We start from the raw sequence: 15,303 nt of genomic DNA, 5'->3' as shown, positions 1-15,303 counted from the left end.
CCCCCCTCCCCATTAATAATAATTAGCGGGTGACGTCACTCCACATGGGGGGCCGAGGCGCCTCCTCCCCCCTCCTCAGTGTCAACTCACAACCCTCACTACAAAGGCAGAACCCTCTCGTCACGTGATCTCCGTAATGCTGTTGAGACATTGAAGTAAAAAGGACGTCACGATGATGAACAAGGGATTATAACCTTTAAATTAAATAGGTCTGTGTCACCGCGCCCTTACTAATTGCATACGAATTAATGCAATGAATATATCACGTCGCGGTCTGATTTTCGCATGCAAGTTTCAGATTTACTGCAATACACCCGTCCTTGGACGGGCAAAAGGCTCGTTTCGATATGTTTGCTGAACTCCTTTCGCATCGCACGTAGCCAGCCGTGCTAATCGGAGGTGTGATTAGCACGGTTGCTCAATCTTGCACATTTAACTTATATCCTGCTCCCTTGAGATCTAAACCTGGCAAGACGAAATACACCTGAGCTCGATTTCGAGAGCTATTCCCTTGCGCAACCGATCCCTCCGGTGCGGACGCAGTTCGACTTCGGGCACGAGGTCGAACTGCGTCTGCCCACGCATGTGTGCATAAGCGTACCGCCACCAGCCTCCGCGCCGCCTCCATGCGTCCTCGCAATCAGCGTCGCTGCCGACCCCTCCCTGCCTCCGGCGAGCGCCACCAGCGAGAGCGTGTAGGTCGTGCCCTGCTGCAGCCCGTCGACCACGAACGTCGTCGCGTCCGGGCGCAGCGTGCGGCTCGACTCGGGGCCCCCTGCGCCGAGAGAGGAGACCACGCGGAGAAACTCGGCGGCGTCCACGACCGCCGAACGGCAGCCCTCTACCCCGTCCCCCCCGCCCTTTGTGGGGGGCGTGGGAGCGAGGGGAAAGGTGGCTGTTGAGCGTGTAAGCGGTGCAATCGCACGGAGGCCCACGGGCCCTGAGGGGCTTGATGGACTGCGTCACCCGGGCAGCGCAATGGTCTCACGGCGAAATGTATAGTGCATCTGTACAGTACAACAGCTGATTTTGCTGCACTGAACTCTCCAATGCCCCGGTGTATAACCGATAACACCCATCATGCATGGTAGTCCGAGCAGTATGCAGGCACAGCCTTGCTTAACCTCCGAAAAATATGGTGAGATCGCGTGCGTGAATTCCTGGTGAATTGGTCAGGGGCAACGCATTGTCGCACCGCCGGTGTTTAAGACTCAATCTGACGACATAAACCACTGGATTTCCTGGGGCCTGCAGATACTTTAATTTGACCAAAGTCACACAAAGGGACCACTCAAAGAAACCTCCCTCAAGGAAAAAGACTTTGATCTCCCGCTTAAGAAACACAGGCGTAGAGGGTTCTCATGGCTACCGCCACCACCCAGCACGTGGTGGTGAGATGTTAACTACCTCGCCTGGTGTACAGGAGGTCGTGGGTTCGATCCCAACCCTGACGCCTGCTGCTGTATATTTGGAGTTTGCGTGTCTCTCTCCCCGTGGTCGCGTGGATTTTTTCTCTCGGGTCCTCCGGTTTTTCCCTCCACATTTAGAAACGACACGCATTTAGAGTATTTGGCTGCTACAAATTTCCACGCGATGGTAAGTGTCTCGTTGAGCTGTCATTTGTGAAAGCCAGGTCGCTTCTGAAAAAGAGCTAGACGGCTCAATGGGCTTTACCTGGTAAAATAAAAATAGTTTTAGTTTAATCCCCACCCCTCCCCCCCGAGCGCTCCCCCCTCTCACGTTCAGACTGCGCCGAGGAAATGAGACGTCGGGAAAACAGCTGACGCACGACGAGTGAACGTGTGGTTATCAGACGTCTCGGACCTGACCGTGTTCTTCGTCCCAAGTTTCAGCTTTTTTATTTTGTTTCCGCGACACACCTTGACCGCCTTCTCCGGACAAATGACCTTCACACGTACCCGAACGTGCGAGCATCGTCACGATGATCCGAGCAACGACAGGGTGATGCGTTTGACTCACGTAGCCTCGTCTTGTTTACATATTAGAACAGTCGGGCTATGTCCGTTTAATGTTTCCTTAACCTAACTGGAATTTTCCTACGATCAGTCGACAAACAATTATTAATCTACCCGAGCCGACTCAAGGTACTTGTGAGTTTATTGTTGAACGCCGCTTTACGGTTGCACAAGTTTCCATTTACCACGAGACGTTGGTTACTTTTGCTATGATGATCCGCTCGCTTCATTGCTGTGATCTACTGTATGTTTTGTTCCAGGCACACCTAACTATAGCGCTCAGGATGCGTTCCTGGTAAATGGAGCACTATATATACAAAACGGCAGCTATAGAAGGCCATTATAACATGGGCAGAGACGCGCCCCCTAAAGGCAAAGGCCTCGCCCACTTCCATATATGGGCTGATCCGGGCAGGAAGTTACCTTCAGGGCAAAGAGCGTTATGAGAAAACAGCGTTATAGGTGGGCGGGCATTCCTGCACTTTTAATTTCGGCGACCCCAGGGCTGCTATAGTAAAATGAGTTCTCACCCCGGTGTCAACAATGAGACAAAAGCTTTGATTTCAATTTTTTACGGTGCAGTCGCTCCTTTGGGGAACCAGCCACTGTGCATGTTTTACCGTCTGTAATTCTCCAGCTGAGCCTGTAGCCAGAAACCTGGGCCAGTCTGGTCCAGCTCACTCGCAAATACTGGCTCCCGCTGTCCACAATCCGGAGGTTCCGAACTGAACCAACGTCTGATCCTTGCGACGGCACATCCAGGCGTTCACCTGTACCTGGGTTGAGTCATCGTTGCCGTCATCATCACCATCGCCATTGGCAGCAGCGATCAGTGATCGCGATGGAGAGCAGGCGTGGCAACGACAGCAGCGATAACAGCAGCACCGTCAGAATCATTCGTATCAATGATCATCATAAACATCATCAGAAGCAATGGCGTCATCATCATCACGACCGATCAATCATCAACGGCAACGTAAATATGAAGGCATCACTAGCTCGGGTCGAGTAGTTACGTCTCCGGTATCGAAATCGTGAAAAAAAACCACAACAGGCTATGTGGGCGAGTGCGGGGGGCCGTGCCTGTGGTGACGGTGATGGTGACCAAAGCGCCCTCCCTCCGGCCCGCCATTGCCGTCACCCCGACGGTGTACGCGGTCGCCTCCTGCAGGCCGTCGATGGCGTACGACGTGACCTTGGGGCGCACCATGCGCACCAGCTCCGCTCCGCCTGCAAAGCCACAATGTGTTGCAGGTATGCTGAACTTCTTTCGCGCCCTACGTAGCCAACCGTGCTAATCGGAGGCGCGGGGGAAGGACAACATAAACACAACAAGCAGTTCTAAAGAAGTTCGTTTTCAATATAGATTTGAAAGTGCTCCCGTGGCTCCAGTGGCTCCAGTGGCTTTCTAATTTCGGAAAGGAAGAGCGTTCCAGACGGCCGCAGAAGCGCATCAGAAAGCGTGCGATGCGGTGACTTGCGGTCTTTGTTTCAATGGCTAGCTAAAAGCCGCTGCTTCTGTTGCTGCTGCTGCTGCTCTGAGGATGACCCGATGCTGTTTGCTGAACTAGTGAAGAATTTCCATGTTTTGTTTACGTAGCAAAACTTACAAAATTGGCTGTGGCAGGTGGTGGCGGGTTTAACGACACACTTATATTTGCGCGATCTACCAAAAAACCTCTATCATGGATAACATTGGTCGCGAAAGCCTACGTGCAAAACCAAATCGTTCATCGTCGCAATGACATTTAACGGCGACGGAGACGGCAGCGATCCTGCGACGGGGCCCCGTGGCATCATCGCGAATCTCTCACCGGAGGCCGGGCCCCACGTGATCCGGTAGCCCGTGGCTCGTGAGACGCCGCTCCACCCAATGCGAACGCTGCTTCTCTTCACCTCCAACACGCGCAGGTCCGACACCGACAGCGGGAGCGACGCCTCCGCATCATCCGCGGTGACTGGGAGAGCGCGGGAGAGAGAAGCGCGTGGCGGGGGGGGGGCAGCAGAAGCAGAGGTTCAACGGACGGAGCCGTGAAAACGGAGAGAACCGATGCCTCATCGCTCAGGCAAACAGCATCGGCCCCTGGCTTCCACCTCCCTCATACGTGTATGTGCGTTGAACTTCCTTCGCACCATACGTAACCAACCGTGATAATCGAAGGTGCGGGGGGATGGTCAATAAACTAAAAGTCAACAATGACCATTGTTGACATCCTACAATGTGGCACTAATTTCATCGACTCCTAAGGGATGATGATCACTATAAAATTGATGATTAGTATGTTGATATTGATAGCGAATATAATGATTGCAAAGTCAATGATGATTATTGATGAGTATGATTCGTGGTGCTGACGAAGATGATGATATTGGCCTAAACCGACTGCCAAACTGGGATTTCAATTTTCAACGTTCTATAAATGTTTATCATCGTTACTCAACAAGAAAAGAGCACGAATTGGCACTCATCTGCATTTAGCAGCTCCTGAGCTGGTGGTTGAACAAATTCCACATTTCTCTGTCAGGGTCAGACACTCCCCATAGCAACCGTCGCAGGCTATGGCACAAAGAGGGCCCTCGTTCAATAGAACTAAACGAAACTAATTTTTTTTTTATTTTAACAGGTAAGGCCCACTGAGCTCTATCGCTCTTTTTTTGCAGTAGCGGCCTGGCCACAAATGATAGCTCAACGATGTGGCTTATCACGTGGAAATTTATAGCAGCCAGATACTCTATGTGTATGTTGAACTTCTTTCGCACCATACGTAGCCAACCACGCTGATTGGAGGTGCGGTGGGAAAAACCGGAGGACCCATAGAAAAATCCACATGACCACGCAGAGAGAGAGAGACATGGAAACTCCGATTATATAGCAAATGTCAGGGTCGGGATCGAACGACCTCCTGCACACCAGGCGAGGTAGTTAACATCTCGCCACGGCGGTCACCCAGTGAGCGGATGGACGACGCTGAGGCTACAGGCAGTGGGGTGGAGTAAGGGGCTGAGCTCACCGGTGCGGGCCGTGGTGGGGGAGCCGGGCCCTTGGGTCTCGCCAAAGGTGGCATGCAGGGTGAGCACGTACTCCGTGTCGCGAGAGAGGCCCAGCAGCTCGTGGCTGGAGGCCGTGCCGGGCAGTACCACTTGCTGGGAGCGGCGCCGGCCAGCCTGGCCTCCTGCATTCACATCGTTACTCGTGATCACTCATCATCGTCAACAGCCTGGCCTCCTGCAATCACGTCGTCAACACAAATTTGGTCATATCGTTGCACGGCCTAACCCCCCCCCCCCAAACCAACAACTGCATCCCACATTTATTTTGTTGCTGTTGAGTGCCTTGAGATGCGATTGCATTCAGACGCGAAGCAAATTCACATCGCGCCTTGTTGCTGCTGTTGCCGCTGCCGCTGCTGCCGTATTCGTTTTACGGGGACGCCATATTTCCCTTTGTTGGGTGACCTTTCGATGTCGACCTTGACCCCCACGCGTGCACGTGGTTTGACCTTTGACATTTTGCCCTCGCTCTGACGGCCGACCCACCGTTGGTGGGCCCCCAAATGAGGCTGTAGCCCGTGGCACCGGGCAGAGACGTCCACGCCAGGCGCAGAGAGCTCGAGGTGACTCTGGTTACGCGCAGGTCCTGCACCACGCCTGACGACACTGCCCCCCCCCCCACACACACAAAAGCAATAAACACATCATCATCATCAACGTCGTCGTCATCATCATCGTGTCGCTCGCTACGATCTATTTGCCGCTGGGCGAAAGTCTGCCCCAGAGCTATCGCCATCTCGTCCCACGGGTCTCGTGACGCCGACGGCCCGTCCAGTTTCTCCTGACCGCCCCTCCCCACGCGATCTCAAATTTTGTTTTGTTTATCGCCGAATGAAAATCGTCTTCACGTCACGCGGTGACATCGCCAATGCGTATGGACGGCAGTCGAACAATAAAATAAAACTGCTAATTAACGAAAGAAAAGTTTTGGGGGGAAAAAAAACACATCTCGATATTGGGCTTTCATCCAGCGGTGTGGGGAAGGGGCGAGGTGGGGGAGCGAAGCCCCTAGGCCCACACATTTTTCCAAAGTTCCCCGAGTGCTGGGCACTGGAGTGGTGTTTTGTACGAGCGTATGTACGTTGAACTTCTTTCGCGCCGTACGTATATCCAGCCGTACTACATCAGAAGTGCCGCGAGGAAGGGCGCAACAAACCAAGCACAAAAAAGCGGTCCTCAAAGAAATCCGTTCCCAATGTGGATTTCAAAGCGCGCAGCTCTGGCGGTGTCTCAGTGGCCTCTGCTTTGGGGGTATCGGCGACCACTGTATGAATGAACATACAGTATATCTCGACATTGGGCCTCCCGTCCAGAGCGCGGGCACGTGGAGGGCACGTGTGCGGATGGCTGCTCAGCACGAGGTGTAAAAAACCGGCGGGGAGAAAACAGCCGGAGCCAGCGTCTGGTCGCCATGGTCTGGGACGAGGCCTCATGCACAACCGGTTCGTGGACAATTTGCGGCGAATTTGTGTTTGTGATTCGTGAAACCCAAACACGCAGTGTGCCACTGCGATTATAGGAGGGGGTGGGGGGGTGATAAAAAAACACGACGTTGTTAATCGCGGGGATTAGGTTAGGCTCGTCCTAAGGCTAGACTGCCATCCGCCGTATTCGTGTAGAATTGACACCACCTGGGCCAGGATGGTCAGTTGAGGTCCTCCTCCCCACGCTTGCCTGACCAGGGAGACAGCTTTTTGACTCCTGCCGGAGATGATGCCGTGTCGGGCTGAACGATTTGGGGAAAATCTTTAATTGAGATTTTTCTGATAGATGTTGCGATTGCGGTAAAAAAAAATTAAGTCAAGCTTCAGTTCAATATTTACTGTGTAATAGATTTAAAACACGTGATGGAGCATTACCACATGATACCATCAATATATGAACTGCTCTATATATTCTAATGCAAGGATGAGAACTTAAAATTAATGAATTGCTTCCAACATGTTTTTATTAAAATGGTTTAATCGAAATAGAACAATCAAACATAGAACAATTGTTAAGTTAAATAAATAAAGTTATAATAATAATAAATTTAATAACTCCAATAAGTAATAGGACTTTTCAAATCGCAATAAATCGCAGCTCTTGCAATTTGCTAATCGCATTGTTTCAAATTGCGATTTCGATTTGAAATCGATTAATCGTTCAGCCCTACTGCCGTGGTGTGATGGGTACCACACTCGACTCGCAACTTACAGCATCGCCAGTTCGATCTCTCCCGGCAGTGGCAGTCGGATTAATGCGGTTTGCGTTTCTTAGTCGAGGTGTAGGTCTCTTGAGGTCCTTCCAGTGGAGGCCCTGAGAGAGAGGCGTCTTGTGCCTCTCTCTCTAACGGGGGAGGAGGGGGGACACGATGGTTCTAGATTCTGTAAGGGGGCCAACCCGGAACCAGGATCCTCGTAGTTGAGTAACTCGGAGCGCACCGTCCCGAGCTGAGCTACCGAGGAGGAGGCGCCGTCTCTCGCCGCCGTCCCTCTCGATCATTTGGGTGGGTGCTCACGGAGAGACCCGGCTTACTGGAGCCACCTTTACACGGGGTGCCTCGCCATGTCACTACCACCATCACCACCACACCATACACCTCCGAAGAGCACGGTTGGCTACGTACGTTGCCAAGGGAGTTCAACATACATCACTGCCATCACCATCATCACCGCCATCAACCACACCATGCACCTCTGAAGAGCACGGTTGGCTACGTACGGTGCGAGGGGAGTTCAACATACATCACCACCAGAATCCCCAGGACAGCAGCGTCAACAAGAGGTTTGATCCTGGGACAATGAGGACAGATGGGAAGCGGGCCTTTGATCCCACGATCCCCGTTCGAGGGATCGTGTTCCACTGAGAGAATGGAATCACGCTGTTGGGCTTGGGCAACCGTGAGAAGAAAATGCCGAGCTCTCGAGAGCACACCAACAAGGATATGTCGGCAACGGCACAAAGGGTTGTTAATTCCGCAGTTAATTTTTACTAAATAAATAAAATCCGTAAAAAATCCTGCAATGCTGCTCAAAAGATTCGCACACAGCCGTGGGAATACGTTCTTTGATCAGATGAAATCAATGTGTGACCTGTATCCCTGTCTGCCGGTGACATGCCTCCTAGATTCTTAACGTTGAGACCAAACGAATTGCGATGTGACGAGTAATAAAGTGCAGATGATTTTACTCCACCGCCCCGAGTAATGTTTGACCGGGTCCAATCTGTGTGGTGTGTGTGAAGTGACTCGTGTGAAACAGGGGGGATGGATTTTCTCTACAGTAATGCCACGTGTGCAGTGCCGGATTATTTCAGTAGCAAAAGTAGCTACATGTGTTGCTACGGGCCCCCACACTTTCAAGGGCCTCGTGTTAAATGCTTTCAAGCTATCAGTTCCGGTTCAGTGATTCTGCACTTGCTCTACTATAGTACTACACCGCCTTCAACTTTTATGAACGACTGGGTGTTTAAGGTGAGCGATTTGTCGTATTATCTGGCTGTATAGCAAATGAAAAAATCCAATTACTTTACTATGCAAGTAAAAAATGCGTGTGTTTAATATTTAAGTGTTATTTTTTTTTATTTCGGGCCCCTTAATGACATATGCTATAGGCCCCGCACTAGCTTAATCTGGCACTGCGTACGGTGCAAAAAGAGTTGAACGTACGTACGTACACAACACCACACAGGCGCCCAGGACTCATGAAACTCGGCAAACGCATTAATTGTTTTGAGTCATGTTAAACGTCTAGGCCTAGGGACCCCGATCCCCCCTGCGCCACCCCCCTACGGCAGCCAAATGCTCGAAACGTTTCAAAATGTGGAGGGGAAATACCGAAGGACCCGGAGAAAAATCCACGGCGACCACGGGGAGAGAGAGACACGCAAACTCCAATCGAACCCACGACCTTCCGTATATGAAGCGAGGTAGTTAACATCTCGCCGCTGCGGCGCCCCCATGCGTAGGTGCACGTACCATGGGTGGGCATCGCCGGTCACGCACGTGTGCACGCACGCACTCTCGCGATCACAGACGCGAGCGTGCGTCAGCGCGTGTCCCACGCTCAACTTGTGCGGAGCGCAACGTGTGCGTGCCGGCAGCGTCGGTGCAGGGACCAGGGACCATGTGCTCGGGGGGCCAGCCATGCTTTTCATTAATGAAGAATGCATCGCGCCGTGTGCTTGCCGGCCATGTGTGCGTGCGTGCGTGTGGGTGTGCGTGTGTGCGCGCATGACATCACGTATGATGACGATCAATCATTACGTCTCCATGTATGATTGTATGCAGGCATTGTGCGCAGTGCTTACAGTCCTCCGCATCGTGAAAGTACCATGCGTAGAGTGCACACGTGTGCATGACAAGTGCGTGCCTGGACACGTGGCGCAGTGGTTAGCGCGCTGTGCTACGAACCCGGCGACCCGACTTCGATTCCCACCTCACGGCCAACAATACAGGTCGCGATTGCATGGTCTGGTCCTCCTCTAGGTCGACTCAGCCTCGTGTACCATTCCGGCCTTCGTAGGTGGTACTCGTGAATACCACTTTCCCCAACAGTGTGTTAAGGCTATTGGAGGGAATCTTTGTATATGAAAGTATTTTTTTAACGGGTGTGCTTGTATGTATGTGTATTTTGGTCTGGATATTTATTTTTTGTTGTTTAGTGGTAATTGATTGAAGGTGGAGGGGTTACCAGCCCTTCACAACCATCCAGTCAGTCGACCCGTGGCACCTGCTGGGTCTGCCCCGTGACCTCCTGCCGATGGGCATTCGATACTTCACGTGGCCTCAACGTGCACGTAGCCTAGCACAAGCGTCACCGCCACTTAGTGGCGAATGGCGGTTGTTGTTGTATTTGGGTCTGTATTACGAGCAAATTGAACGTGTCTTCTTCGTGTGTGTGTCGATAGGGGTGTGTGTGTGTGTATCCGGCCGTGGAGCTGGCTACCCATCCCCTCGTGTGCAGTGCCGACCTCAGTCGGTGCTCCTCGCGAAAAGCACTTGCCCCAACAGTCTGTGAAGGCTATACGGGGCAGGGGACACCTTTGTCTTTTGATCTGCGTGGCGGCTGCGCGAGGTCACTCACGCGTGGTTGCGCTCGCCGTCACCACGGGCCCCTCCACGCTGCCGTACACGGGGTTGATGGACACTTGGTATTCACTGCCGGTGCTCATGCCCGGCAAGAGGAAGGTGGAGTAGGAGCCATCGACGGTCACGCTCTGCCTATCCCCTCCTGCTCACAGCAGCAGCAGAGCAGAGCGACACGGGGGTAGAAGGACTCGGTGACGATGCATGCTGCCAATACGACAAAACGCTCGCGACAAGCAAACAACACGCCGCGCCAAAATGATTCCGGCATACAAACAGCTTGCTCGCAATATCGTCGTCGCATACAAAACAACATGCTAATAACATTGTGCCCAATGTGATACCGATATACTAACACCGTGCTACTGACACGTAAACAACATCCTACCAATGTGCTGATGCCATACAACTAATATGGTACCTATATGTTACTGATATACAACGACCATGCTATCGGCACGCTATCAACATGCCATTGACATACAACTGAAAACTAATTTCTTTACAACTGCTTCTTGTGTTTAGTTTGTTGTCCTTCCCGCGCAACCTCCGATTAGCACGGTTGGCTACGTATGGCGCGAAAGAAGTTCCACGTGCATACGCACGACCAGTGCGCAATGAACATGCCAACAGCGTGCAACTTACAGTCGACATGCGACCAACGCATCACAAACGATCAAGCGTGTAGAGGCCTGCAGAGGCGTAACAACGCAACGCGCTGTCCATACCGGTCTCGTCAAAGTGGAGCGATGCGATATCCTGCTGCGGCGAGCATTGAGGCGCTGGCGATCATCTCCTGCTTAGGGCTTGGAGCCAGTCGGAGACTTTACCACCTTACTATTATTGAGGACGGGTCTCTCCGCTGGTTTGGGCATGGTTGGCTATGTACGGTGCGAAAGAAACTCAACGTAGATACATGTGTAGTGTCGACGGAGCGGGAGACGGGATTCTTGAAGAGGCACCTTCTTTATTCAACACCTTCAGGTGAACAGGTTCGCCCTCGCTTCTCCCTAGTCGTGTCGCCTAGCCTAGACACAACCCTGACCGTGTAGCACTGACGGCGTCGACTGAGACAGCCAACAACTCTCCGGCCGCGCAATGATCTAGTGAAGGCGGCAGCCACGAAGGCGGCGAAGACGGCGGCGACGACGAGACGAGTCCACTCCCCGGAATCGGCAGCCCGGAGCTCCCGCTCTCCGCTGCTTTTATCCTCCTCGGCGCGGCCTGGCTCCGCCCTGGCCGCGCCTCCCTTCTCTAACCCACGAGCGGGTTCCAGGGGTTCCCGATGAGGTCTTCCGTGACCCTTGCCCCAGTTCCTCCGCCCTGCCGGCACAGGCGCCGTGTGTATGTGCTCGACGGCAGCGTGTGCGATAACTGTCCACCGCAGTTGCCGCTGCTGGACAGCAGTCGGCAACTGTGGTACTCGTTTTGATCGATAATTAATTTTGGGTTAGGTCATAACCCAAAAAGTTAATAAGCATCATAGTATTGGCTACGAAAAACCAATGTTTTAAGGTACTAATTTCTTTCAACTCTTTTGGGTTTGATGGGCCGAGTCAGCCCTCAACCGGGATTGGAACTCGCAAACCTCCCGATTGCTGGCGGCTCACTCTACCGACTCGACTTATTTTTTTTCGGCTGTCCATCGCGAACAACGATTCACTGCAGAGAACAGCGAGCAGCGAGCAGCAGCATTTTCCCTGCCCACCGGTGGGATGAGAGCCACCAGCCCCTTGAGCGGAAGCATCGGCCACACTGTTGGGGGAGAGTTGCTGCTCGTGCGCCGGATGGCATTCGTGTTGTGCCGTTTGCTGTTGGTGTTGATGCCGATGGGGTTTTTTTCTTCTTCCATCAACCCTCTCGACCGAGTCGGCGACAGCAGCACATCTCCACTGCTTACGTTTGGCTCTTTACATTTCATCCCATGCCGAGCAGCTCGCTACACCGCCGAGCCACCTGGGACGGTCAACGCCAAATCTGTGGGAGGGGGTGGGGGGCGGTGGCAGGAAATAACGCCGCGGGCACACGCGCTTGCGTGGCACAGCAGAGGGCCCAAATAGGCGGAGCAAATGGGCGCAGGGAGAGAAGAGAAAACATCTGCCCATTACGCCCGCTCCCCCACCACCCCCCTGCCACCGCCGATGAAACGCAGCGCTCGTGTCTCACGAGAGGGAACAGCTGTCAAGGTCGTGGAGGCTGGGATTACGATGTTAGAGAACGATTTGTCAAGGGCTGATCAGCAAAAAAACCTGAGACGCAGAAGCCCCCCCCCCCCCCTGCCCACCCCCACCCCCATCCCTAAACCATAGCTGCCTTTGATCTCAGGAATATGTCCAATGGAGGGGTGCGTGAGCGCACAAGTCCACGATCAGCACACGCGCGTGCGAGGACTTGCGTTGGCACGTCCGCACAGCTCGTATGCAGCGTGACGGCCGACGTTCGTACGTTGTTGACGAGCTGATCCTCGCGGATCTTACTGCTCCATCTCCTCGGTGGACGGCGCCTCCCAGGTGCACGCTCTCCCTCGAGCACCGGCGAACATTTCACAGTTGACGCTAGCGTCTCCGACTTGCGGCCATTCTGTAATCCACGTGTTCCCCCTCCAGCCTCTCGTTGCCGTTCCTGGGGAAATTTTCAGCTTTTGTTCCGTTGTTTTCTGTCGCCAATTTCCAAGTACAGCATCCGCACGTCATGGCTGGTAGCGTGCGTTAATTAATAACGTTCTCTGTCACGTGATTCACGTGCTGTGAAGATAGGTGCCATTTTCCAAAAAATGGCACCTATCTTCTGTATGTCTTCCTCTTAAGGCAGTGTTCTTTATGAATGTTTTGAGTTTCTTAACGAAGAAGGTCAGTGGGTAGGGTAGGCAGTTGGGCGAATGGGTACGTTAATGCATAGGTATGTAGATTGGGTGGGTGTTTGAATGGGCAGGTAGGCAGGTAGACAGGTGGGTGAATGGGTGCATGGCTAGTGATGTAGGTATCAAGGTGGCTAGGCAGGTAGGCGAGTAGGTCGGTAGATATGTGCAGACACAGGTCGTCGGCTTGAGAAAGAAAGCGTCCCGGGCAACGCTAGCTCCCCGTTTCATGAGCCCACGGGTCGTACAAAGGCTCCCTCGCTGCTCCCTAAGGCTGCGCCTGTCACAGACCCTTTTTTTTCTTCCGGTGAACCGTTCACGTTCCCGGTTCACCGATCTCGATTCACTTATCCCGGTTCACCGATCCCAGCCCCACTCCCAGCCCACGGCCGCGGTTTCTCCCTCTACGTCCGTACCCTCGGTGGCTCCCCAGGTGAGCCGGTACCCGGTGGCCCCCCGCAGCGGCTCCCACAAGGCCCTCATCGAGTTGGTCGTCACGTTCTGCAGCAGCAGCCGCCTCACGCCCTCCAGCCTCACTGAGGGACAAAAAAGGACGACGAGAGAGAGGAGAGAAGCAAAAGTTTTCGCGGAACGTTCAAAAGATGACCGCCGTGAAGGGGCGACGCAGGGCAAGGCATGGGGGCGCCCGTGGTCATCCACATCGGTGGCCCTCGACAGCCAGAGGTGGAAATTTCACGGAGCTGAATCCGAAATAATAGAATAGAATGGGCAAGTGGTTACGTAGATACAGGAACGTACACGTCAATGCGTACCGTCCGGGTATGGAACTGCCTCCCTGTACACCTTGTCGGTGAAATCACCGATTCTGGTCTCCAGGCCTTCAAATGCCGAGCACATGGACTTCTCCTAACTTCACCGCACGTCTTGTAGGAGTCAGTTTTTGAGCTGCAGTGAACCAATGATTATGCCGATTAGATGTACGAGTGTCTGATATGGCTGTTGTTCACAATTGAACCCAAAAAAAAGTGTCAGGGAGGGTTGTGGGCATGAGGTGACCGCTGGCTGTGGTTTGACCTCATGCCCTTCTGATTTGCAAGACATTTAAATTGTAATGTGGCTATGGCGCACAATGGCTTGCTATTCCGAAGGGCCTCTAATCCATACGATGTGGAGCAAGGCTATGCTCTGTGCAGAGTGGTGACGAAGGTACATATGAGACAAGGCAGTGCACGGGACTTAGCAACAACTCGCTTTTGATGTGCTTGATACAAATGTGAACCACCCGGAGAGAGAGAGAGAGATGGAGAGAGAGAGAGAGACCCGCCCATGGTAGCGAGATGTTAACTGCCTCACTTGGTAAAAATAATTACATTTTATAGAGCGCCGTTCGTGCAATTGCATCCCGCAACGCTGCACATCAATTAGCCAGTTCCTTACACAGATGACACAAAAACAAAAACCCCACTACTAAGCAAATCAAAAACAAGAAAATGAATACATAAATAACGAGAAAAAAATACACATAACAAGACAATATCACCACAGAGAAAATAAATAAATCAGTTCGGTCTCCATACCCCAGACAACAATCCCAACATTTCACCAGATTTTGGAGAACCCTCAAACGAGGGGTGGTGGAGTGGCCACAAAGTTACGAGCCAGTCGGATCATAACAGAGATTCCTATTTTCCAGCACATGCCTGGACAAATAAATAGGCCTTGCGTTCAGATTTTAATAAGTTCATTGATTTGATTTGTTGTATGTGTAGCGGGAGAGTGCTCCAGACTGTTCGGGCTGCACATGGGAACGCTCGTCCACAAATTGGTGTGTGTTTAATTTTTGGGGTGGACAGCAAACCTCGAGTGAAGAAGAGCGGAGAACCCGAGGTGGGGAACAAACTGAAATGAGAGGTGAAAAATGGGCAGCGGGCTAGCCAATGAAAAATGGGCAGGGGGCTATCCAATTAAAAATGGGCAGGGGCTAGCCAATGAAAAATGGGCAGGGGGCTAGCCAATGAAAAATGGGCAAAACAGGAAAAGTGCAATCTTGAAAGTGGCTCGAGACTGATTTGGTAGTCAGTGGAGCGATCGTTAAAAGGGTGTCATATAATAACGCCTACGGGTACGAGTGTGTTCACTTGCAGCTGCATTTTTCACATAATGTGCATTTTGGATGAGAGACAAGGGAAGACCATATCATAGAGAATTGTAATAGTCTAGCCTGGAGGTAACAAATGCATGAATGATTGTTTTTGCTGCCATATCGGAGAGACAGTTACGGATACGATAAAAAACAATTTTACGGAGATGAAAATAAGCAGACTTGCACATAAAGGAAATGTGAGAAGTAAAAGAGAGGTTAGAGTTCAGAATAAAACCAAGATTGACTG

The 15,303-nt window shown here is 52.3% G+C and overlaps 1 protein-coding gene across 5 annotated transcripts in view; it reads right to left on the bottom strand.

The window, feature by feature from the left end:
* LOC116951108 (uncharacterized) overlaps positions 1 to 15,303 on the bottom strand; it is a 191,394-nt gene that overhangs the window by 144,538 nt on the left and 31,553 nt on the right. For all 5 annotated transcript variants that reach the window (XM_076073536.1, XM_076073537.1, XM_076073538.1 and 2 more), the window contains exons 12-19: positions 13,369 to 13,488; positions 10,094 to 10,240; positions 5,514 to 5,633; positions 4,988 to 5,149; positions 3,791 to 3,934; positions 3,060 to 3,206; positions 2,597 to 2,752; positions 602 to 775 (exon numbers count right to left, since the gene is read on the bottom strand). In XM_076073536.1, coding sequence (XP_075929651.1) covers positions 602 to 775; positions 2,597 to 2,752; positions 3,060 to 3,206; positions 3,791 to 3,934; positions 4,988 to 5,149; positions 5,514 to 5,633; positions 10,094 to 10,240; positions 13,369 to 13,488 — 1,170 coding nt within the window. The remainder of the gene's footprint in view (positions 1 to 601; positions 776 to 2,596; positions 2,753 to 3,059; positions 3,207 to 3,790; positions 3,935 to 4,987; positions 5,150 to 5,513; positions 5,634 to 10,093; positions 10,241 to 13,368; positions 13,489 to 15,303) is intronic.

Source organism: Petromyzon marinus, chromosome 42, assembly GCF_048934315.1.
Source record: "Petromyzon marinus isolate PM22_M1 ecotype Great Lakes invasive population chromosome 42, UKy_Petmar_22M1.pri1.0, whole genome shotgun sequence".
In the NCBI taxonomy this organism is placed as follows: domain Eukaryota; kingdom Metazoa; phylum Chordata; class Hyperoartia; order Petromyzontiformes; family Petromyzontidae; genus Petromyzon; species Petromyzon marinus.
The sequence above is the reverse complement of the archived record's forward strand: the minus strand, read 5'-3'. Positions and strand labels throughout refer to the sequence as shown.